Raw genomic sequence first — 26,246 nt, forward strand, 5'->3', positions numbered from 1 at the left:
TCAGTCTAGCGGAGGAAGGTCTAACATGATCCAGGGGCTGGAAGTTGAAGGTTAAAAATTCAGCCTGGAAATAAGAGATCCATTTTTCACAGCGGGAGCAATAAAAAATTTACCCAGGCTCGGGGTGGATTCGCCATCACAGAACATTTTTAAATCGTGAGTGGGAAAAGCTGCTCTAGGAATTATTCTGGGGACATTCTCTGGCCTGTGCTACACAGGATACACTAGATGACCATAATGGTCCCTTGGAATCTATGACCCTTTGCATTTCCACCAGTGGATTCATTTCCCAGCTCAATCACGGGAGGAATGAGATAGTGAAACAGAACCTACAGTCACGAGGGCCATATCCTCCTACCCCTGCCACGAGAGAGCACAAGAGGAAGCATGAGCATCACACACAACATCGCGGAGAAGGGAGAAGCCCCCACTTGCAGCTCGGTGTCCATCGCTAATGGGATCGTCAATGGAATATGCAGACTAGCAGCAGCTATTTTGGTCGCATAACACTGTTAATCTATGGAGATAGTGGAGTTCATATTAAACCGATTAGGCCCATTAAATCCATTTTTAACAGTGTGGTCATCTGACAGCACATGGTCCGTGAGGCAGACTGGATGCCTCCCTGTAATCCCGGCCTCATTCACAGAGTTTGCCTGGATGATCCTGACCCTGGCTGGGAAGACACGGAGAGGGGGAGGGGAAGAGTCCTTACAAAATAGCAACGTCGGAAGGTTTCAACGCCGGTGTTCAGCCCTTGCTGATTCCAGGGCAAAAGAGCGACATGTTATTTGCAAATTCTCCCTGGCTTTAGCTTGACTGAGCTAACCCCAGTGGTCACGCAAATCAACGATGCTGCTTTTCAGGGCATTTACAGAAACAATTAAACATACAGACGTTCTGGAGCATGAGCTTTCGTGGGTGAATACCCACTTCTTCAGGTGCATCTGAAGAAGTGGGTATTCACCCACGAAAGCTCATGCTCCAAAACGTCTGTTAGTCTATAAGGTGCCACAGGATTCTTTGCTGCTTTTACAGATCCAGACTAACACGGCTACCCCTCTAATAATTAAACATAGGGGACCCAGAGAGCATGTCCTGGCAATTCAACCTAATCCCCAACCAAAGATCCATCCCCAGTGCCTGCAATAGGGAATCTGTCTGGAGAGACTTTTTTAGTCATTCAATCCATTCCCAAGTGGGCAGAGCCCTGAGGCATTCATCTCATCCTGGCCCCATTCAGTGATTCTGTGGCAGCTGCAGGAACACCTTGTGCTTTGAAGGCTGGAAGCCCCATGGGAGAAACCTGAGCCAAAAGACAGTCTGCTCCCTTTGCATCAAGACTCCCACAAGCCCAGTCTGAAGACAGAATGGTTTTTACACCGGGAAATCAGGCAGGGGAGCTGGATCTCTCTTTGATCCATCAGAATGAAGCTCAGATGCATTCACCACCACAAAGAAACCCACAGGAGTACATCTGCTCCAGGTACGGCTCTGCTCTCCAAGCATCAATGGATGTCCAACCACAGCATAAACCCATGGGTATCAGGGTTTAGCTAGGATAGACTCACCTGTTGTCAACTCCAGGGATTTTAGTTCTAGTCCAGTGTCAAGATCATTTCAAAGGTGCTAACAGGTGCTGGTGCTTTCACCACCTACAATATGCAGAGAGATAAGACTACGTTCTGCGCACAGCACACGAAGGGCAGGTGCATGGGTTCCTCAGGCTCTGCAGAACACATGTCTGGAGAAAAGGGCTGGACCTGGGGTAACATGCAGGCCCGTGAGCAGCTCAGGGAAGCCTGGAACACATCAGAGCTACCAAACCAGAGGGCTAATCGTTTTCACCAAAAAGAGAGCGCCAACGTTTCTACTTTATTTAGATGTAAAAAAAAAAAAAGGCTCCATAAAAAATAAATCAAAGCAGTGAGAATTCCCTAGTATGTGGCTCTAATCTTTTGGCCAAGGCTGGTACGAACACAGTTATTTCTGTCCCTGAGACACCTCACTCAAATGCCAGCAAACTAGATCAAACCCCAAGGCTGGGATGCTGGGTCACTGCCTAGAATTAAAAACACAATCAGCTCGGTTGCTCCTGATGAGCTTGCTTGGAGGTTCAGCAGTTTTCAGGCTGGGCTGGAGAAGTTTGGGGATCCTCGCCCCATTCATGCCAGGTGAAGAGGATACGCTCTTGCCTACAGCAGGATGCTGAAAGCAAGACACCCAGCTTATCCCCAGATCCTTCCTGCGCTCTGCTCCATTCAATCTCGATTCCATCGGGGATAGAACAGCTGCTGACCCGGCTCCCCAGCTGGTTGGCAGATGCAGAACTGAGCCTAGTTTCTGTCCTGTCCCAAGTTCTCTGTCCCTTCACTGACTCCTTGAGTCTCTGTGACATTAACTCGGCTTTCCACAGCACTGAGCTTTGAGTGCAGCTTCCATCTTTTCTTCAGGTGGTGCAGATGGGACTTCGACTTTGTGTGAGCTGAGAGCAAAGATAAAGCAGAGCTTGTGATTCAGGGGATCTTGGGGAAGTAAACACCCAACTCGTCCAGTCCTGTGATGTACTGAGCACCCTCAACTCCCATTCACTACTGGGGGGAGGCGGGGAGGAGGAGGAAGGATGCTCATTACCTCATAGGATCCAGCTCTCAAGCCCCATTAGCCCCTGTTCCAGTCTCCTAGACATATTCCTTTTAGGTCAAACTAGTTCTAACTCATTCTTGCACTAAAGGAAAAGGCCCTGGTGTGTTTAAAATCCTGTCACTCACTTGAATAATCCAAATGGATAAACATTATATTATATCACACACACACTCTGCACTTTAAAGAGAGACGCAAAACCATTTTTGTGCCAAAAGACTCACAAACGGGTGACCTCCACACTGCTGACGCGTCTAGCCCTCAGCGAGGAACAGCTGCCGCGAGACTCGTATCACAAAACGGTTTTCGTATCTCATCATGTCGTGAAGTTGGACAATTGTCTGCAGCACCACGAAGCCGAGACTATGTCTTTATATACAATATGCCACAGCTGGGTGTTTTGTGTGTCTATAGACTGGACGATATTAACACCTACAGGTGTGCCACAGGTAGGCTCTGATCCTGCAAATACTCACGCTTGTGCATTCCTTTAAGCACCCAAGCAGTCCCATTGCTTAGGCCTGGCTTACACTCAAAGTTTTACTGGCGTCACTATGTTCGTAAGAGGTATGATTCATTTACAATACAGTTATGCCAGGCAAAGCACCAGTGTACATGCAGTTATATCGGCATAAGGTGCTTCACCAAACCAGAATAGTAACGGCAGTATAAGCACTTTTATGCTGGTATAACAGCCTCCACACTCGGGGGGTTCTGCTGCTCTAATCATGGCACCATAGTTCAGGCAGCAATACTTCAGTGTAGACATTGCCTTAGTTAAGCATGTGCATATGTGTCTGCAGGATGGGGGCCCTAGGGTCTTTTCCAGACTTTTTTTTTGGGGTGGGGGGCGCTCCTTCTAAAGAAAATTACATGCAAATCTGGTACTTTATTGCAATGTTATTGGGACACCATCAGGTTGCAATGAAATCGCACATCTCTAAAATCTTGTTACAAGTGGTACCAAAGTTTAATGGAGACAGTACATGTCTCTCCTGTCATTTGTGAGAGTCTTTCATTTTAAACAACATGAAAGTGCAATTGTAAAAAACAGAAAAAAAAAAAAAAAAAACAACAACACAAAAACTGAGAGGACCATCAGGGCCAGGAGCAGTTTCTGAAACTATTTCCAACTCATTTTTAGAAACTGACTAGATTTCAAGTTGACTTTGTGCCCCCAGTGCTTTCATTTCCTGCCTCGTGTGTTTAAATCTGTAGTGTTAAGATTCCATTTAATGGCAACGTTTCAGTTCAGCTCTACATGCGTCCTCCCTCCCCCCAACACTGCTCCGGCACTATTCATAGGTTCGTGCCAAATATGGATGGACACAGGGGATGATGCATTGATCAAGGATAAATAAATATTATTAATAACCGGGAACTTAGGCAACACCCCCAGAAAAGGAATTTATTGCCCTGTAACTGTTGCTTATGAAAGTACCACTCTGGTCATGCTGCTTCCTGTGCCTAGCAGCATGGAGTGGGCTCTCAGCTCTTTCAGAGATACTCTCTCCTTGGTGTGTATGGATGTCTTTTAAAATGTCTTCAAACTAGGACAATACACAGATCTACTAAAAACCAGATAACTACATTTATGATCTAAGCATATTAAAGAGAACTGCTACATTAAAAACACCAACTTCCCTACCTATGTTAGAAGCCGCTCCTTGGATTAATAAAACTAAATTAATCTTTAAAACCTAGTTCTCGCTATTAATACTGCATTTGCTTTCAGCATTTCACTCAGTTTGCACAACAAAGATAGAGATGTCAGTTTCATGTTTGTTGCTAGTCAGTTTCTAGCCAATTTCACTTTGAGGTTCTGAGCTTCAGGGAAGTGTTAATGTGTTTAAAATATTTCGATTCCAATGAGATTAAAATTCAATTTTCAAACTTATGGAAATGTTCCTATCAACGTTAGATCTGGAAAAAGCTTTAGTTTTACAAAACGTAAATGTTGGAGCAAACCCAACTTTTAAAAAACTTTCCAGGGTAAATTATTGTTGCTTTTAAATAAAAAAATGGATTGTAAAAGAAACAAAATTCTCCGTGCAGGTTCTCTAACCCTCCTGAATTGCTAGCAAGGATCAGCGGCTCCGAACGAACTCTGACAAATTCAGAAGTGATGCGCTAAGCAGCGTGTTTTGACGGAGAGGGCTGCCACCACCCACTGCCAGAAGAGAACGTGAGCTTTACTGTTTCCCTCTCCCCAGCCCGGTGGTAAGAGCTGACAGATGGCTGCTGTGGCATGGCTGACATACCGCCTCCCGGCTTGCAAGTGGCTGCTTTTATCAGAGGGCTGTAAACAATCCTTGCAAGCCTGAGATCATGTGATGAAGGTCATATGGCCAACAGCAGGTATCTATGGACTCATTTTGATCCCTTTGCACAAACTGCAATCTCCACATTTAAGTTGTCCCATATATATTCCCTCCCCCATCCCCACCCCCCAGATCTTACCTGTCCATTCTCTGTCCCCAATGATGACTCTGTTGCAGAGCTCACACATGTGATGACTCCGTTTGTCCTCATTTATCTCGCTCTCCATCTTTACAGGGTCTGCCGATGGCTGCCGCCCCTGAGGTTATAAATGTGTCAGGTCAGTTTCTATTCAGCGAGGTTTCTCTTGTCACTGCCACTGTCATGGGATTTGAAGATATGAGGCTTTCCTCCTGACCTTCGAGGGTCGGAGCTATGGAGTCCGTCTCCTCCCAGTATGAGAGAAGGGGCATGCTTGGGTGTTCCTTGGTAACAGCAGGACAGAGTCGGAAATCTGGAGTTAGAGACATAGCAAGAACCCATGGCCAGCCTGAGAGGGGCAAGTTTGGAGGCCAGAGGAGTAGAGAGGAAGCCCCTGGAGTTAGGAGAGAGTGAGCTCTAGGTCAGAGGCCTGGAGATCGCAAACTCCCAGGGTGAAGCTCTTGGGAGAAGATCTCAGCTTGTAGCAGAAACCCGCTGCAGTTCTGGTAACAGTCCCCACCCAGCGCAGGACAGAGAGATCAGACACACACTTAATAAGGTTCTCCAAAGCAACTGCTCACACAGACCCCTGGCCACGGATGAAGCTCACCTGGATGAAGCTCTCCACAATCTGAAGGGCAGGTTTCAACACATTCTCCTCCCACTGGGAGAGATCAGACACCTCCAAACCATACACTGGGGGCACACTGGGTCCAGGGCCTAGGGAGAAAAGCAGAGCAGAAGCAATTAGCTACCAGCAGTATCCCAGCCAATCAGTCACGCTACTCCTGAGCACTGCGGCCGCAGGACCCGAACATCCCTTCGCTGGAGAGGCCCCACATTATCCTCACCAGCTTGTCCTTCAACATTCCGAGATAGAGCAGTCCTGAGACAGGATTACCGGAGACCTTGGTTTGCTAGGAACTGCACCTCCTCAACCCCGGGGTCCAGCAGGGCAGTTTGCAATCCAGGAGCAGGAAAGCAAACCCAACATCTAGAGCTTGGCAAGAGCCAAGCAAATTGTGCTCCCTTCATAACTACAACCCACTTCCCACCAGCATGGTCCACTGGAAAAGTCCATGCTCACTCAGCCAGCAGAGGAGACCCAGATGGCTCCAGCACGTAGCAATTATGTGAGGTGCACCTGTTCTAGGTAGGCTCGAGCCTGGTGCTTGGATCAGGTATTTGCTTGTGAGCCTGGTTGCTTTATTTACAGCGGTCACAGCTAACGAGGCCGCAGAGGTGGATGTGCTGCGGACACGTCTGCAGGTAGCAATGGGTGTGCTTCATTTGAACGCCTGCATTTGATGTGGGGCTACTTGAAAACCAATCAATCTGCCTCCTGGAGCCAACGTGAGGGCGTTTGGCGCTTCCAGAGGCCTGCCTGGCACTCAGAACACAGAGATGTCTGCAAACCAGGCAGTGCACGCTCCCCAGCGATGTCGCTCCCCCACCGTGCTGCCAGGACCCACCTGCCAGCCGGCAGAGCGAGCGCCTCGCCACTCAGACAAAGCCATCAAAGGCTGTGGCATCCGGCAGGTGCTGCCTTTTATTCGGCCAACCACAAGCAAGGTTCTTCAGAGGCCGATCGAAGGCACACCTGTCTCCCACCTGCTGCTCGGCAGAAAGGTGAGACGTGAATGCCATGCACCTGGCCCCAGGAAAGCTCTGCACCCTGTTCAAAGCCAGTCTTTTGGCCTGGTTGGGTTTCTTTTTCTTTTTCCTGCCCCTACCAGCCACCTTTCAACAAATGCTCAGCTCCCAGCTGCTGATCCTGGCCCTGCTCCAGGGAAAGGGAAGTCCCACTGGCTTCCTGCCATCATGGTGTCCATGGCAGGCCCCTAACAACCAATCGGCTGCAGCTCCTAATCTGGAGGGCAGCTGTCAGTGGGGCTTTTCACTCCAGCCCGGCGCGCGTGTGGGCTCCTGGGGAGAGGTAAACACGACGGGCAAATCTCCCGTGGCCCCTTTCAGGAGAGAGCTGGCCTGTGAGCAGCCAGGGAGCCGACTGCCAGCAACAGCTAGCACAGGAGGAGGGGATGTGTGGAGGGACGGGTGGCACGTGGGGCTTTGTTCTGCTGGGATTTTAGCCAGCAATGAGGAAGCTTCTCCTGGGAGGGGTGGAGACCTCCCTGTCACAGCTGGACAAGCAGGAAGCGGTGCACTGAAGGGGGCCTGGGAGGGAGCTCAGGAACGCCCACTCCAGGTGGGATGGGGAATGACCACATTCAAGGCCGGGGCAGCAAGGTCTTGGGCAGACCTGGTCCAGATGGGCAGGGAGCTAAGCAGGAACAGCACGTCCTGATGTGTCTAGGCAGCCTGAAGACAGGACACACTCAAAGCTTACTCACAGCAGAGGCTGCTGGACAGATCCCGGTAATTTGTGGAGCGGGCGGCCTTGCACCCAGGCAGAGAACGTCCATGGGACTCAGCAGGAGGGAATTCATGCAGGAACGGTTCCCTCGGTGGCCCTGGGAGAGCTGTGTTACGTAACTGTCCTTGGACGTGGTCTCTGCCTGGAGATGCTGCTATTTATCCAGCCGCCCCGTCGGGTCCGGCCCCCTCCCTCCAGAGAGCTGCCTTGGCCGTAGAAACACAATGGCGGAGGAGAGCTCTTCGCAGGGAGGGGGGGCTGCGGGGAGCAGGGTCAGAGCACGACCTGTATGCAATTCACCCCCCTTGGGAGAACTCGGAGCCCCTCCATGGGCTGGACATCAACTGACAAACCAGAGTTCGCTCAGCCACCAATAGCAGCAGGCTCCCTTCTCCAGTCAGGAGGGCGGAGGACGCTGCAAAGAGGGATGGAGGAGAAAGAGGAGGGCTGGGACACTCCCCAGAGCAGATCAGGGCAGAGGGATGAGAGGGGAGGGGAGGGGACACTCCCAGGGCAGCTAGGGGCGGGAGCGAAGAAGGGATAGAAACACTTACGTCTCAAGAAGCGGTTTCGGACCCACTTGTTCTGCTTCCGGGCGTATCTCTTCGTCACTAGTTTCAGGGCCTGGATCCCTTTCGAATGGAGGTAACAAAGCAGGTGTGAATTAGACTCCAGGGGTGTTAAAGAAGCTAGTGGGAGCTAGGCGTGGGGCAGGGTGTGGGAAGGTGCGAACCCCGAGGGAGGAAGGGGGTGGCCGGGCTAATGGGGGGTGACCTCTAGGCTAATGATCAGGGCGGTCTCTCAGCAGGGGAAGGACTCTCCAAAGGGAAGTGATGGAAACACCATCATGGGGAACAGTTAAAACTCGACTGGGCAAAGCCCCAAGGAACAGACTCTAGGGACGATTCTACAGAGGGCTCCAAGGGGGTGGATTGGAGACCTCAACAGATCTTCTCCATCTTTGGATCCGACTAAGGGGAAAGTGAGCAAACTCCTGGCTCACCAAGCAATGGCAAAGGAGTCTCCATCTCCCTCAGCCTCTAAGCATGGGAGATACCCTGCAGCCCAGCTCCAGGGAGCCCTCCCCCAGGGAGACAGCCTGGTTCAGCTGGCCAAGGGGCACCAGACCCTGCTCAAGACTCTGCCAAGTGACAGCTGCATCTCCTGCACTGCAGGGCTTGTCAGGCATGGGTGGCTGGGACCTCCTGGGCCATTGCAAAGTGCGGGTAGGGGTAGATACGAGACCCTCCTCAGGTGTGAGCAAGCGACAGCCTCCTGGGCAAGCAGTTCCCACCTTTCTCCAGCAGCAAGGTGCTGGTCTCCTCTGGGCACTTCCCCTCTGTCGTAAGGTACTCATGGAACTCCTTGAAGCCAATCGACTGGAAAATGCCGTGCTGATAATCCTGGCTAGAGAATAAGGTCACAGATAGCGGGTCAACCCCGGTGCGCTGGAGCAAGGAGCTGCCCCCCTCTGTGCTGTGTCCCCACAACAGCAGCTCCCACGGGTTTAGAGCAGCACAGCCATCACCGACCGCATGGGAGCGATCCCAGCAATGGCCTGGGTCAGAGATATGTGGAGGGGATGTCCAGGTGCCCACACGAGGAGCCTGGCATCAGGATTTACAGCCAGGAGGTATCATCACACCAGCCCAATCCTGGATGTTACAGGCCACTAACCACCCTCTAACTACCCCCACACCAAGCCCTTCAGCCACAATCAGCGCAAGTACTCGGCTCTCCAGGAGACTCATGTATAGTGGGCCACAAGCAGCGAACAGGAGCATTGAGGTGCACCAATGCTCAAGGCCCCTGCAACAACCGGGGATTAATTGAGCGTGAAGCAGCCAGCCGAACACTCACCAGTTCTCAGCCACCTTCTCCTCGTTGTAACGCCGGTGGAAGTCCCGCAGCTCCTCCAGGAGCCCCGCTGCCACCATGTCATCCACTCGCTTGTCCAGCCGCTCATCTAGAGCTGGCAGAGATCACAACAGCCATTCAAACACCCAGAGCTGCGTTCGCAGAAAGGAGAGTGCATGGCTTCCCAGCCACATACACCCACGGCAGCAGACTGCACCCCGGACCTCCCGAGGACCATGCGCATGGCTCCATCACCAGGCACCCTAAATCCTCGTGGGGGGGCATTGCCAGCCGTACGCTCCACCCCAGACATCACCACACTCACAAACCTGCTGCCCCTCTCACTGTGTGACTCCCACATCGAATGCCCCCTCCCTGCTGGAGCCAGGGGCACCATTGCCAAAGCTCTGGAAGAGGGACCAGCGACCAAGGGACTGAGCACTGAACTCACGCTCTGATCCCTGGATGGCAGCACTGGGCCATTCCATACTTGCCAAGGAACAAGCCAATGGACAGAGGACAGGAGCGGGGGACAGGATTCCTGGGTTGTATTCCCAAGGTGGCCACAATCCCACTGTCTGAGCCTAGACAAGTCACTTCACTTCTCCCTGCCTCAGTTTCCCCATCTGTAAAACTGGAATAATTCTACTGACGGGGGTTGTGAGAATTATGGAGCAGTCACGGGCCAAATCCTGCTCTCATTAAAGCCAATGGCAAAACTCCAATCCTTTTCGACAGATCCAGCCTCGTGTTGGGTGATACGCTAAGAACTCTTAGGAGTCGTGCACCATCAGAACCCCATTGTGCAGGGCACATGGGCCTGACCCAGGGAGTGTGGGGGTGAGCCCCAAGGAAGGGGGACTGCTTTGGAGGGTACGAGTGGGAATCACCAGGGCTAAAGAGAGGGCACCCTCACCATCGGGGGCGGGGGGCTCACATTAACCCTACACTGCTTAGCTGGGGTCTCTCCTTGCTGAGGACCCTCCCCAGCTCAGACCAGGCACTGGGTGAGGTTGCTACATAGCAAAATGAGGAGACTACACTTGGGACGGGAGAGGCCTGTCCTGCATTTCAGGCACAAAAGGAAGCCGGCCCTGGCCAGGGAATGGCTCTGCTCGTTCAGCCAGATGGCGGCTGTTCAGAACCCGCTCTTTACCTGCCTGGTCTGCATAAAGCCACAGGATACAGGAGTTTGGGTACTTCAGAGGCCCCCCCAATGGGCCCCCACCTTCCTCCTCTCGCTGCCGATGCAGGAACTCGCTATGGGGGATCCCAGTTTCTTCAAATACTTGCAGGCTCCTGTACAGCAGATGGACAGACAGAGGCAGCTCAGAGGCTGGGTTCAGAGCAGATTTCCATCTGCCCAGTGCCCTCAGGGATACGGCGAGAGGGAACCTTGAATGTACAGGAAAATCCAACCTTCCCACCTGGGGGAAAGATATCTGCCCCTTCCTGGAGCCTGATGTACTGAGTATGCCCAGAGCCAACCACCAGCTCCCTGGGGAAGAGCCCGGGGGCGGGGGGGGGGGGGGGAAACGCATGGAGCACCCAGCTGGCCGACCATAAGAACCACCACCCCAAAATGACGCTGAGACAGGCCCTACGGGGGTAGGGGAGAGGTGCTGGCACCCGTCCTGCCTCTTCCCGTCAAGAGTCCCTGCAGGGAAGGGGTTGGTACCACAGATCAGAAAGGTCACAGAGCAAGAGAGGCAGCCAGCAGAACAATGACTGCGTCTCTCCTGTGCGAACGGGGTGGGCGTTGCTCCGCTTCACCTGCGGGCAGGGCTGGGTTGGGAGAGTCTGTTCGAGGCGACAAGTCCAATCTTGCCGCGGCCCCGTTCCCACAGCCCCGCGGTATGTTACTCAGCCAGCACAGCAGCTTTCAATTTAAATAGCTCCAGAGAAGCTGCTGCTGCTCCCCCTGCCAGGTAGAGCCGACAGCGCGGCCAGCGTCCTATGGGCCCGCAGGCAGCGTTATACCGGTTGCCAATGGCCACCCTATTTAGCACCACTGGAGGTCCTGGCCATCCTCGCTGATGCCTCCAAGAGCAGCAGGGATGCTCCTGCTAACAGGCCCTAGGCTTGCAAGTCAGGGCTGGGCCCTCACTGCAGAGGGCCCTGGGCTTTGGCTCCCACACTGGCCCCTTCAGAGCCCAAGCTGGGTGACGTTCCAGGCACAGGGCTAGACCGCTCCAGTCACTTGGGGGTGGGGAACGACGACCTGCTCCCTCTGGCTTTGGGCAGAAAGTCACCTCCATTGCCTGTTTCCAGCTGTCTCCCTGCCGACTGAGCAGCACATTTCATAAACCCCCAAATAAATGCAAATCGCACCCTGGTGTCACAGGCAGCAGCTGGGACTTTCACTCCCTCTCCCTGTCAGATCACCTCCACCAGCCCATAGCAGAGATCATGGCCTCCCAAAGAAAGGCTCTGCCCCGTCTCTCTGGACAACGGTATTAGATCCTCAAGAACCGCCCAGTCTCTGGCTGATCCAACAGAGTCCAAGAACCAGAGACTGCTCTTCATCCAATGCCAGAGAGATGAGAACCACCCTCCTCCTGCACCCCAAAATCTCTCTGCATCAGCTGGAACCCCCAAGAGATCAGATCCAATTCCTCCCTCTCTGTGATGTCACTCCATGCAAGCCACGCCCCTCACACTCCTCTCCCCTGTCTGTCCAGCCTCCACACTAGTCTAGTGAGTGGCAACGGAAACTACCAAGAGGCCAGCAAAGTTTGTGCATCGGAAGGTGGACAAGAGGTGACCGTGCCCACCTCCCCGCAAGAGGCTTGGCCATGGCAGATCTGCAGAGAGGCCCAAACAGCTAGACTCTAACTGGAAATAGCAAGGGAGGCTGCCAACGGCACGTGCCGCAGTGCCCCCGAGATCAGCTCTCTCCAGCTAGACAAGCTCACCTGGCCACTTTGCGCTTGTCGTGGGGATGCAGCTTGGCAGCCATTTCCGGGTCCACTTGGCTCAGCCGGCAATGGAGCTCGCAGCCATCCAGCTGCTCCAGTTCCACCCTCCGGTCAGCTGTTCGCCCAGGGGAAGGGCTGGTCTTCTCCTGTGGGTCACAAAGTCAAACCTCTGCAAATGTTCCTGCAGGTCAAAGCGAGACCCAGCTCAAACCTGCTGCGCGTGGGACCCTCCGCTTCCTAAGGGGGCGATAGTGGGACAGACCAGAAAGGAGCCCAAATGAAACCGGGGCAGCCAAATCTCCCCGAGCTCTGGGGCGGTGCAGAGCCAGAACCAAACGTCACGCCTCAGGCCCAGCTCCAAGCAGAGTTGCTGCCTACGAGCTTACCAAAGAACTCCCGGGTCTACCACCTCGCACAGGGCACTGGCTCCCTGCCATTGGCTAGGGATAGCAGCAAGAGCCTTCTGCAATAGAGTACCACCCACAGCACCAGTAATCTGCCTCCAGGCACCTGCTGGGTGCTGACTCAGCTAACAAGATGCTAATGCAATGCAAGCATGTCCTCATCTCTTGGCGACTGCCTTAGGCTGCTCCCGAAGGAGTGCATTACCTGGATGAACTTGGTATGTTGTTCTGCAAAGAGGGTTACATAGGCATAGTACAGCGTTTCAAGGTAGGAAGGCGAATCTGCTTCCAGTCATAGCAAGCCCAGCAGTGAGGAGGGGACCTGCCTCGCCCAGGAACTGCTGCCCCCCTAGACCTCCTACCTTGGTATCGACAAGGACCTTCCAGAGCAGGGACTCGATGTAATAGTTGGTGCCTCCCACAACAATTGGGATCTTCTCCTGAGCAAATATATCTTCAATGTGCCCGGTTAAGGAGCATGAGACACAGAAGGGCTCTGCAAAATCTCAGGATTCGATGGAGGGAAAGGGAGCTTGTCAGAGTCCGTCTACACCATGGAAACAACTGTGTCTGGCTGCTACCCACGTCTCCAGAAATCCAGTCTGGTCTTGTAGCATAGACAGGACTGAACCAGGCTGAGCAAGAGCCCTGCTACTGCTAGGTCATAGCATGTCTCAGGGACACAGATACATTTGTTCAAGCCTCTCTGCAGTACAAACTAAACTTGGCTTTAATCTGTCAATGGACAATGGCACCGTCACTGCGTCTCTTGCTGCAGCTGGGTATAAAGTAGACCAGCACCTACTCTCAAATCCTGGGCTACCTGCATGATTCCACTGATCTATTTCAAACCTGACCAACTTGGGTTTGGGCTGAGATCATCATCCCCCTCTCAACTCCACTTCTCCCCACTAGCCACATCCAGGCCCAGCGCTAATGCTGCAGGTGGCACGCGGCAAGGCAGAGGGCTCTCCCCGACAGCTGCCCGGGTAACCCCAAATTTGAGTGCCTTCCATCATGCCAGCAGCACTGCTTTTAGAAAACGTTGGTGGCTGAGCTGCTCCTCTTGCAGGCTACGGAGTCTGGCCTGACACGAGATGACCAGATGCCCACACATGGACAAAGAGGAGTCTGGACAAGCTAATGCTTCTCCAAAAGCAGCAGCTCATCTTCCCACCGCCTTTAACATTCTCTCGCCAGCTTTAGTTTTTAAGGAAGCCGCTCCTGGAAGAGAGCGAGCGGCTGATCTAGGCAATCGCCCAGGCCTAGGTGCAGGGAAGGGGCCAGGGAGGGAAGGGAGGAGCCAGGTGTGTATTTGTCTGGCCAGTCAGACTGCTCTGTGACAGGATATCAGGGCGGCTGCTTTGTTCCGGAAGTCCACCACAGTGTAGTTAGAGACCAAGGGATCCACAAAGCTGATCATGTGGTGTCTGCACAAAGCCTGCTCCCGGGGAGAGATCTTGTTTGTGATGATGTCCAGCCCCTTGTACACCTGGAACACAGAGAGCAGGAGATGAGGGTCCCAATTCCCCTTCGCTCCTCACAGAGCCTCCCCCCACCCTCCAACCACACAGGAAAAGGGAGGGATTTGCTCTCCCTCCCCAGCCCCATGACCACAGGCCAGGTCAGCTAATCCTTCATGCTCTCAAAATATTCCCCTTCTTCCCTCTCGCACAGTCCTCTGACCCAGCCAGAGATCAGGACCCAGGCCATGCAAAGGCAGGCCGGCTTCAGCCCTGGCATAAGCAGACTCGCAACCAGGACAGCATCTGCTTGCCCCAGGGCCAGATACAGCCCCACGTGCATTACTGACACAAGCGTGTTCCAATGACCCAGCGATAGGAGAGCAAGGGCAGAGCCACTGATCAGGGACGGTAACCTCGCCAAGCCCGGCTCCGAAGTGTCGTCCTCAGATCACAGCCTGTCTTCACGAACCTTACCAGGCACTTTGGCTGGTAAAAGTTCAGGTGCAGCTCTGTCCAAACGCAGGGCCCCTAACAGAGCACAAAGTCTTGTTTGGGGACGAGAGCCCTCTGCAAACACCGACTGACTCCACCGAGCCCCGGTAAAAACTGAGCTTATCACCCGTTTCCCCTGCTCGGTGACACGTCCGGCCAGGTACACAATGGAAAAAAGTTATATATCAGCTCAGGTCAACAACCCCCAGAGAGAGGGGGCAGCCATTCTCTGGAGTTGCATTAGTTCTGCCACGGGATTAGAGGCCCTTAGAATAGAATCAAAGTCTCCAGGTTTAGAGGTAAGATGATATTTACCAAATCTCAGTATCCAGACAATGGGAATTCTGAGCTTCAAAGGGTCCTGGGTGCAAGCCCCAAGAACCAGTGCGAGGGCAACAAGGGAGGGGAGAATGGTAAGGGAGCTGCAGAGGAAATGCCTGGAGAGCTGGAGGCTGAGGTTTTGCTTACACTGGGATCCCTCCAGGTGTTAAGTAGCCCAGGGACCACATGGCCACCCTTAGTCTAGGCTACAATCCTGTTAACAGGAAATCCCAGTGGGAAAGCGCAATGCAGAAAACCCTGAGGGTTCCATTTACAATAATACCACCTAGCTCTTATTGAGCACGTTTCATCAGTAGATTTCCAAGTATTTTACAGAGGAGGGTCAGTATCCTCCCCACTTCACAGATGGGGAAACAGAGGCACAACGCGCGGACATGACTTGCCCACAGCAGGCCAGTGACAGAACTCAGGTCCCCTCTGGCCCAGTCTAGTGCCCAATCAGTTAGATCACAATTCTAAAAAGATACACAGTTCCCTTTGGAGGGCAGATAGGAACTCACGACTCTGACCCTGTGCGGGGCCTTGGACGAGTCCCCTTCACCTCTCCCCCTCAGCTTCCCCGTCAGTAAAATCGGGGACACTACTCCCCTACCTCCTGGCTAGGGTGACCAGCTGTACCGATTTTATTGGGACAGTCCCGATACTTGGGGCTTTTTCTTATATAGACTCCTATTATCTCCCATCTCCGTCCCAATTTTTCACACTTGCTATCTGGTCAGCCTACTCATGGTACCTGATGAGTGAGGCACAATGGGCGTTTGGATAACATATGCAGTGCCTACGCCCCGCAAGGCTAAGCTGGGGGGTGGGGGTGGCACCTGGGGAAGAGAGAACCCTGCCTGTGTCCAGAAAGGGCAAAGGACTAGCACTAGATTGTTATTCTGAGAAGATCGAAGACACACTGGGTTCCCCACCTGTAGCTGGGGCCCTTCCATTTTCAACATTTGCTGAAAATCCAAGGGGTCTTTGGCAGAAATAACCATTTGACCAGAAAGTCCAACTCAGTTTGGGTGTATTTACATATGACTCATTTCTGTCAGCTTTGTAACATTTCCTATCATGGGCCTAGGGGTCAGGACTCCTGGGTCCCATTCCTAGCCGTGCCACTGATTTGCTGGGTGACCTGTGGGCAAGTTACTTTGCGTCTGCATGCCTATTTCCTTGTAAAATACAGACAATGCCTCCCGACCTTTGTAAAGCACGCCAATCTTTTCAGGTGGAAGGTGCTGCAAAGGGTGGGCAAATTCTTATATTCTGTCTAATACAAAAGGAACATGAGATTATCCAGAGCCAGCTGCTCTGACTGCTGCGTTCTCTTTGGAGTGATCTCACAGCAGAGTTTATCTCCCTGGTCTGAAAGGGCTGCAGGCTACAGTGGAAATCTGATCAAAAAAAGCTGGCAAGGTAGAAAAACAGAGAGATGACAATCAGGAGTAAGAAATTCTCCATTGTGGCTGCAGCTGCTCTTTTCCACCCTGGGTAAGCATCAGCCCTCCCCCATCCCAGCTGACACCACTTCACATGGCAGAAACACACATAGAGGCAGCAATTCAGCTCCCTGGATGCTTCAGAGCCCAAATCAACCAATGCCCCATTAGTGCAGAGAAGAGCATCCCAATCATGTCAAGCCCGCGTGCTGATCTGGTGATAACAGACTTGCATGCCACACACAACGCGTGCACATCTCTGCACATACCATCTGCAGCTGTCCCTGCAGCTGAATGGACGTACAGACCTATCTGTATCCTTTCCTGCAATGGTGTAGTACAGTGCATGGTGCACTCTGGAAGATGTGTGTTCTGAGTAGTTACTGAAAGAAAATGCACAATCACGGATCAAACCTGATGCACCATCCCCCTTCAGGACCAGAAAAAGAATTGCTACCACAGTCATCAAACTGAGTGCAGAGAGCACTATTGGATCTGATTATTTTCTGAGCCCCTGACTAAGAACCTCCCTCAGCTAGGTAGTCTGGTATCGCTGGGCTATTCAATCCCCTCTCTTTGCCTATTCCCTCCTTGCAGAACAGGAAACAGACTTCAGAGCACTTTTCATGTGAAGATCTCAAAGCACTTCACATCCTTACATCCCCTGTGAGGTAGAGGAGTTCTCTCTAGTGAAATAGAGGCACTCAGGAAGGACCTGCCCATCAAACAGCACGTGAGCAGCACAGCTGGGACTGGCCCCAGATCTCCTGGCTCCCAGGCTGGTGACTAGCCGCTAGCTCGCATTCCTTGATTTAGGCAATACTTTTTTTTAAAAACAGGCCAACCTTTCTGAAGGACTCTTTGTAAACAGCCAAGCTCTGGATCCAGGCAGCACAAACATCAAGATCATCCTCAGGATTCACCATCTGGGGCGTGAAAATACCCAGTCATGGCCAAAACTAAGGAACTACCCAGTGTAAATATCAGAGCCTCGCTTGCAATGTAGAGCCTCAGCTCCAAGGAATTATGAGGGTCCCATGAGGAGAGCTCTTTCAGAAGAGCGTGTTGTTACATTGGTGGATGTGTCCCTTGCATGCTTCATGGCACAAGTCTCTTCAGTGCTGTATGCCCACGGACCCTGGCACTGGCCTGGCACAGCACAAAGAGCCTCGGATGCTGCTGGCAGCCCATGCTGAGAAGCAGCTGCGCCGCTGCTCTAAAGAGCCTGCAAACAAACCCAGATTAGAGTCCATAGCCCAGCGCTCCCCCAGGACACTCCGTGCCGTGTGCGCGGGCAAAGACACTGCTCATAAAGCAGCCTCTCTGTTCGGCAATCAGATTTCAACGCTGTAAGGGGGACTGTGTCTTCTTTGTGTGAGACACCCACTGAGGCCCTGCTCTGTAACCATGGGGTTCAGCCCCTGGGCCGGCTCCCAGGGAGGCGGATCTCACGGGCTGGAGTTTTCTGTACATGCCTGCACTGGACTAAGGCCCTGTGAGCCTGGCTTGGTGGGGCAAGAGCAGCCTGTGGCACCGGAGAGCCAGACGTACAGAGCCAGATTCATCCCCACTCTACTTCTGCAAGTTGCCAACCCTTCAGCCCCGCAGCCTCCTGCAAGTGGCGCTCCATGGATCACATTGGTGACTGGCTAGGGAGAGGTGGAGGACCATGGAGCAAGCCACCCCGCACACCTTCAGCCCAGGGCCTCCCTCTAGTTTGTAGATGTTTCGCTTCCCTGCAGACGGGGCCCCTGAGTAACTGCACCCAACAGGGAGAAAGGAAGGAAGGCCGCCCCGTCCCCCAACCATGCCAGCTCAGGGAAGGGCTGCCCAGACTCAGGCCACGTCTACCCTGGAAACCTTGGTGGTATAGCAGTGGCAGTTAGGGAGGTGACGTTTTGCAACACGTCTGTATGGCAAAAGCCCTAGTGCGGTTACAGTTCTACCAGTAACAGAGTCCTTTTGCTGGTATCGCTCATTTCCCTCATTCAAGCGATCGACGCCACTGGTACAAGCTGCGTCTCCATGAGGAGAGTTTGCCGGCAGAGTTATGCTGGTAGAACCGTCCCAGCAAACCTTGTCTTGTGCAGTCCTGGCCTCGGCCGGCAGCAGCACAGACAATCAGCTGCAGCAGGACCTGCCAACTCTGCCGATGTCATCTGTGCCCGATCGCTTTCTCCTCTCGTTTTGACTCTGGCCATTCTCCCCTAGAGCTGATTGGCTGTTTGCTCCAACACCCTCCATATCTTCTCTGACTCAAGCTCACTCCATCTTTCCCGCGTTCTCCTTAGCCCCCTTAGTCTCTAATTAGCTAATTCTCCTTCCAGCACAACCACACCCAAACCATTCAAAACAAAACCACCAAACCATGGCACTAACTTGACAGGTACCATCTGTCACCCTTGCTCCTGTGTTACAGCCCTTCTCCCTTAACCCTGTGTTGGTCTGTTTAGATCACTAGCTGTTCAGGGCAGCAATCAGCTGCTTGTGCAGCGCCAGGCACAGCGAGGGGCCTGATCTCAGCTGGGTTTCCGAGGTGATCTCCTAATAACAATGCCCTGGAATGACATGGGACGCTCAGGAGATCAAGGGCAGGGAGGAAGAAGGAATTTATGTTGGCCCCTACAAAGCAGTCAGCAGATTGGAAGGGACCATTGCCAATATCTGCCAAATTCTTTGGGCCTCATTCCTCCACTGGACCCCCGTGACGGGCAGAGGGGGGATTGGTCCTTCTAATGTCATATCTCATTTCAGGAAGCTGCAGAGAGAAACAAGATTCATTTGCTCATTTAACTTGTCCCTTGGGTGCCATGCTTTGAAAGCACCAGGCCCCACCCCAGTCACCCCCCTTAACAGCATCAAGAAGAGGAGCGACTGCCTCCAGGCAGTCTCCGTAGGGGCGGAAGGGGCAGGAGGGTGACCAAATGGACTAGTCCTGTGGAAATGCAGCCAGCTCTGAGCACAAACACAAACAGGGCTCAGAGCAGACAGAAGGAGATGCCCAGGAGCCAGCTCCCTGCCGGCGAACCCCATGGCTGGCTACAGCCTATTGATTACCTTCTGCTATCTAACACAGTCAGACCCAGGGGAGGTAATTGCTTGGTGCAATTCAGGTCTGCTGTGGCTTGATACAAAGCCGGTGGAAGTCAATGGGAAGCCACCCTGCCCAGGCAAGGCCCAACAGCCTTTCAGCTCCCCTAGTTCACACCTGTTTCCCCGAAATCACAGGGACACACAAATCTCTTGCTAACGGCTGGACTTGACTAGCTGCAGGGGAGGCGGCTGATGGGGGTGGGAGCAGGGATAAAAGAGCCCCTGCGCCCTATATGGGCAGAGCTGGGATTTACAGGGCATGCTCAACCCTTCAAGGTTCTCCTGAGAATAAACACGGAGGGAGAGGCTCCCTGGCTATCTGGAAACAAGAGGAGGAGGAATGTGGTGTCAGTGTGTGGGCTGGGAGCGGAACAAAGGGAGCCTTTTACACCCACAGAGCAAAGAGAAAAGAAAGATTCCAGCAGCTGGCTGGCTTCAGGGCCTCCCCGCAGAGATCTCCTTGCGCTGTACGCTCATGTCTATTTCAGCCAGCGTTTCAGATAAGCCTTTGTTACTGTCTAAGGCCCCAAAACAGATTAGCAGCAACCTGGACACCAGTCCCCTGAGTGCAACACTGGGAATAACACCACTCAGCACTGCTAGAGCACTCAGCTGTGGGCCATGTAATGGATTCATCCATGGATCTAGTTCGCAGAGGTGGGAGAGTATCAAGGTGGGGAAACTGAGGCACAGAGCGCAGCCGTGAAAGTCATCATGCCAATCATTATTAAAAACACACCGTAATGACAATCCCTGCCCCAAAGGGCTTCCAGTCTAGAAGACAAGACCTCACAACGGGCACATCAGGGTGGGGGAGATGGGGTAACACAATAACCACGTGTGGGCCATTTCTAGACTGTCAGGAGTGGTAGGCACAACTCAGAGGCAGCCTAGCCTCTACGAGATCGTTGGCATTATGAGAGGAAGGATGGTCCAGTGGTTAGCATCATTGCCTAGACTTCGTAAGATCTGGATTTAAATCCCTGCTCCACCACAGATTTCATAGGTGACCATAGGTAAGTCACATAGGCCACGTCCAGACTAGGAATTAAAATCGATTTTAGATACGCAACTTCAGCTACGGGAATAACGTAGCTGAAGTCGAATTTCTAAAATCGAGGTACTCACCCGTCTGGACGGCGCGGCATCGATGTCCGCGGCTCTCCGTGTCGATTCCGGAAGTCCGTTCGGGTTGATGGAGTTCCGGAATCGATGTAAGCGCGCTCGGGGATCGATACATCGCGTCCAGACTAGACGCGATATATCGATCCCCGAGCAATCGATTTTAACCCGCCGATGCCGCGGGTTAGTCTGGACGTGCGCTTAGGCCCAGATTGGTATTTAGAGGTGTAACTTCCACTGATTTCAGCGGAATCTGGACCCCAGCCTCTTTGTTCCCCATCTGTACAATGGGGAGAAGAGCACTTCCCTGCCTCAGCAGGGTGTGTAAGGATAAACATGGTACAGATTAGGAGGGGCTTGCTCAGACAGTAACGGGGCCAGCTGAGTACCTAAGACAGATACAGCTCTGAAGAGGGGCGTGAAGTTTTTGGCTGGGAATTTTCCCCAAGTGTGGTATGGGGAGAAAGGTCATTCAGCAGCCTGATGTGAAAGGAAGGAAAAGGCCACTTGTTTCTTAGCTGTCTCCCATTAGCTGGCACTGCAAACAGGGTTACGCCAGAGCACATCTTTTGCAAAGCACCTGGTAGGTTTCTGTCTGTTTTCCCCAGGGCAGCCCTGGAGAGCTGCTGTTCCTCCTAAAGGAGGTTCATTAGGATTGTGAGAAATGACAACACAAAATGAAAAGAGTAAAAGCCCCTTTAGATGATCCTGACATCCTGAGCCATGCAAAGAGGGGGCTGTGATCCATAACTCAGCCACCAGGATCCATAGGCACCAAGAACACTTGGGAAATACAAGGGTCCTTGCGAACCAGGCCTTGGCCATACTATCACCAGAGCAGGCGGTCTCGGAGCACTGCCATCCCCTTCCTCGGGCCCAGCTTTGACTCAAACAGTTCCCTAACCACTGTCCGCATTTGTCAGATCTTTGCCAGGTGCCTTCCGTGACTGGATAGAGCCGTCTCAGCATGCAGCGGGTGGCTGTCAATTAGGAATGAGGGACGGGGGGCAGGGTTAAAAAAGGATTGAGAAACCCAAATCAAGCCCTACACAGCAATTCACCAGGATCCTCAGGCCCGAAGGCTACAGCCGGCTCTGGACTATGCAGAGGGGAGGCATATGCCACAGGAACGCTACCAGAAAGAAGGGAGACACATTCTTCCAACTGCTAAGAGATCCACCATGCTGTGTGGAACACAAGTGGGGGATGTGTCAACCAGCTCCAATCTACACTAGGTCTTCAGGCTGCCCAGTACCTCTGACAGGCACCCTTTGCCCCATTATCTGGCAGCCTCAAGAGGCCACACGGAGAGCAGGCCAGTCCCAGCCAATTCTGCAGAGAAGTCAGGACAGAGCCAGAATCGCTTGTTTTTCTATTGACTTCCATGAGATGAGGATTTGATCCTTATTGCAGCAGAAACATCTCATCCTAGCCATAAAAAACCTGCCATATTCCTAAAATAGGGGCTGCCGATGTTTTTCCCCTCCCATAACATTCATTTTTTCTCCTGTGACCCCCCATGACAGCCTCATTTCTGCTACGCCAGCCAAACCAAGTCACGGCACCCAGTAACTTGTGAAAGTTCACTGTGCCCTAAATCGGCATTCACATCCAGTGCACATTCATTTGATCATTGTCCATTACCCTTGCCAAGTTTCTCCTCATCGCCAGCCGGGCTAGAATCCGTCCAGTGAAAGCTTCGGGCTTGTTTAGTCTAGGAACATTTGTACCAGTGCAATTACATCAATATACACTACATCTACACATACTAGAGACAGCACTCATCAAGCTAGCATGAGCACAAAGAGCAGTGTAGCCCTGATCGCATACGTCACGGCAAAGCTACCTGGACCATCCGTGCTACCGGAGCTTTGCTGCTATTTATACCCCCACTGGCACAACTAGATGTATGCGAGCAGAGGAATCAAACCCTGGCTCATAGGGCAGATGTAGCCTTTGTGACACTTGTGGAAATCCCTAATGAAGATGCTATACTAGAGAGATTTACCCCCGATAACTTAACTTGCACTGAAATGTCCTACCTAGACAGGGCCTTAGATTCCGGAGAAAAATAGGTTACCTCCTCCCTCTATGAAAACCCCTTTGTGATCTACCCTGGAGTCGGAACCCCAAATGTGATAACAACCGTTCTATAGGACTAGCAGACCATTCACTAGGAATATACTTGGCCTCCTGAAAACTGTTCTAAGTGCTAGTTAGCATAAAGGACTCCTCACCTCGTGACTCCAGCAGATATTCCCATACGCACGTGGCTTTCTAACATAGCTAGGTCAAGCACTTGAATTGATGGTAAAAATAAATAAATAAATAAATACATAAATTTGGAGATATACCTATCTCCTAGAACTGGAAGGAACTTCAACGGGTCATCGAGTCCAGCCCCCTGCCTTCACTAGCAGGACCAAGTACTGATTTTGCCCCAGATCTCTACATGGCCCCCTCAAGGATTGAACTCACAACCCTAGGTTTATCAGGCCAATGCTCAAACCACTGAGTTATCCCTCCCCCAAAGGAGGCTACCCCTCAAAGACACCATGACAATGCTGCACAAAGCTTCACGGTGTTATGTTCATTTTGTCATGCCAACTTAGTTCAGGCCTAAGACTCCCCAGCCCCACCTCCCTACGTTTTAAAATCTCCCACATGAGCAAAAGCGTTTTCATTACTTGTTTGAAATTCAGTAGAGTTACTAGACTATCCCCCCCTCCCGTGTTCAGAAACCAAACAGCAGCTGGGAGCTAATACACAAGAACCAGAAAGTAAAAGCAACAAGTCCAGTTTCAATGTCTAAACTGAGTGAGGTGCAAAAAGACAACAGCGCAGAGGGAAGGGAAACACGTTCACAATTTTAAAAAATGACTTCAGGTTGAAAAGGTAAAAACTGACACCTTAAATTTGGCACCAAATTAAAATATTGTAAAAAAAGATGCTTATCGGAATATTGCCACAATTTAATACAAAACAATGAAAAATGTTAAAATAACAACCCCTCTGCAGTGTTTGAAACCCAAATATCACAACACTAAGAACCTCAGTAACATGACTATCAACAAAAACAAAATTTACTTCATTGATTTTCCTTGTACAAGCTAACAGAAATCCAAAAAGGAAATAAAACAGAGTGACAGGTACAATGGAAGCATTAACATCCTTCGCTTGTAATAAACTAAGATGTTATTAGTAAGATAGCTAAAGAAATTGATTTGTTTACATGGGCTTTTTAAGATGACATTGTCCCTTTCATGATCGATGGTGTCATTAGTGACTAATAAAGAATTGTTTTTAATATTATTTCTCTTTAGGCTAAAAAGGACTAGTCTTTTGTTGGTAAATGTCAATAAACATCCGTTTCAAACAGAACGAAAATGCTGCTTGAGCACTTATAAGAGTTTGATTTAAGGCTGTTTACTTTGTGGAATTTGACATGTGATGATGGCAATTTGTGTTTTGACAGATATCAACTCAAACTTTTTTAATCTCAACATCTATTGATATTCAATAATTATTGTCTGACCTTCTCCCCAAAAAATCTCTCATGACTGTGAAAATTTAAATGGATACAAACTGCTTAAAATAAGCACATTGTCTGTCAAAATTATAAAAATAACACATTTGAATTCTGCCAAGCCTATTGATCCAGCCAGTCCCTTTACTAAGCAGTGACTTCTATCACACCGACTGAGCTTCCAAATTGGATCATTATCTTCATTTGGCCCCTCCTCCTACAATGACCTCTCCAGTGGCAGACCCCCTCCTCCCAGAGTAACAGGGCTCCATGCAAATACAGACCACCTACACAGAGTTCAGTGCAGGAACAGGGCCGTGAGCTGCTGTTCTGTTTTATTAAACATTGTAAGCCCCTGACCTTGCACTGGGATTTATTTAGGGAGGTCTCATGTGCTCCGCAGAGTTATTGACTTCAATGAGACACAACAAAAGTCCACGCTAGAGGATCCTGATGGGAAGCTGTGCTTATAAGCGCTAGTATGTGCGCTTCAGCTTCCATTCTCCATCCCCTGGGCTTGTTACTTCTCATACTGATTCTTTCTGGGTTTCAGTTGTCCAGGCCCCGTCTCATTCCAAAGGTGAAATTATTTTTGGCTGGGGGGAAATTTGAACAAAATCAGCCCCACCATTTTTGAGTCATGCATGTGTTAAAAAACAAAGAAACAGATTGCACTCCACTCCCCCCTCCCAGTGAAAAGTCAAACTTGGCTTGTTTGTAGAGATCTCGCCAAGTTCCGGTGAACAAAGACGTCCCAAACTGTTTTAAAGTTATGGGTTTACTCCTATACACCATCCTAAGCGCCTCCAGGCCCTGTTTTGCGCTAGGCCAGGCAACACCTGGAGGCTGAGGGTCTCCCAGCTTGAAAAAATTAACACAGAGCCTCTATCCAGAAGGCAAGTTCATTTTTTTAAATAACACTTGCCGCATATTTCACAGGCAGGGAAATGTCATTGGATTGAACTGAAAGATATACACGTTGTTTCGCCTATCGCCTCTTAAGTAAGCAGCGTTGGTTCTTAGAAAACAATCTGCAATTACGCTGAGTCCGGTCAGTCTGGTGGGATTATTTCCCTTTGGTGTATATGTAACTGGGGGGAATGGGGTGTTGCACACACCTCGGTGAGTTAGGGGATGCCAGCCCAGGGGCTCCAGGCTGCAAACCGCAGCATGGACTTAAGGATAACATGCCCACGCAGGGCTTTGCAATTTGAGGGGCCCCAGCTGCAGGGAGAACTAGGAGCTGCGGAGTCAGAGCAACCCCCCAGCTGGAGTGCATCTTTGGGGGCCTGCCCTTGAGTTCACCCCCGCAAAGCGCAGAACCAGGGCCGGGGGGGGGGGTTCCTGGCTCCGATCTGTGATGCAGCGAGACTCAGCTCCTTCCCCCCACCCAGCCCTCAGGAGGCCCGGCTCTCCCGGCCCCTCGTGCTCCGGGAGACCCCGGCTCCGCAGGCCTTGAACCCTCCCCAGGGCCCCTTCACCCTGCCCCCGCCAGCCCCCGCTCCCTCCGGGGGGCTCCGATCTGCCCCCGCTCTGCCCCCAGGGGACCCCGGCCGGCCTGGGGCCCGGCTCCCCCCGCCCGCGCTACCTGCATGGAGTCGGCGCCCACGATCTCGCCGCCCAGCCGCAGGCCCAGCTGCAGCGCCAGCTCGGACTTGCCGGTGCCCGTGGCGCCCAGGATCACCACCAGCGGCAGCGCCCGGCGGCCGGGCCCGGAGAGGGAGCGCGCGGCGGCCGCGGCCATGGCGGGGGGGCGGAGCGGCCGGCGGCTGCTATGGGAACGGGGGGGGAGAAGGGGAGGGACGGAGAGAGGGGGCATGGCTGCGCCCCTGGGCCCCATTGCAGGGGGAGGCTGTCCCAGCCAAGCCAGGCCCTTCTCCCTGGGGTGCCCGCTCCCGGGCTGACATCTGGCCCGTCGGGGGCCCTGAGGGTGACCCGACAGCAGGGACAGGGGCTGGGGGGGTAATAGGCCTCTATAGAAGAAAGAGCCCCAAATATCAGGACTGTCCCTATAAAATCGGGACATCTGGTCACCCTAGGGGCCCTAAATAGGAATATGTTGCCCCCCCCTCGACACACACACACACACCCACCCCCTTGAGCTGCTGGGGACCTTAAGCAA

The 26,246-nt window shown here is 52.2% G+C and overlaps 1 protein-coding gene across 1 annotated transcript; it reads right to left on the reverse strand.

The window, feature by feature from the left end:
- Positions 1 to 1,854: 1,854 nt before the first annotated feature.
- On the reverse strand, positions 1,855 to 26,031 carry TRIT1 (tRNA isopentenyltransferase 1). Its single transcript, XM_050932186.1, is given in 12 exon segments — positions 1,855 to 2,485; positions 5,104 to 5,221; positions 5,714 to 5,823; positions 8,032 to 8,109; positions 8,772 to 8,884; positions 9,338 to 9,449; positions 10,491 to 10,633; positions 12,250 to 12,398; positions 13,019 to 13,115; positions 14,006 to 14,148; positions 25,713 to 25,959; positions 25,961 to 26,031. Coding segments are annotated over 12 exon segments (1,530 nt in total). The 3' UTR covers positions 1,855 to 2,336.
- Between the last annotated feature and the right edge of the window lie 215 nt (positions 26,032 to 26,246).

Source organism: Gopherus flavomarginatus, chromosome 22 (genome assembly GCF_025201925.1).
Source record: "Gopherus flavomarginatus isolate rGopFla2 chromosome 22, rGopFla2.mat.asm, whole genome shotgun sequence".
NCBI lineage: Eukaryota > Metazoa > Chordata > Testudines > Testudinidae > Gopherus > Gopherus flavomarginatus.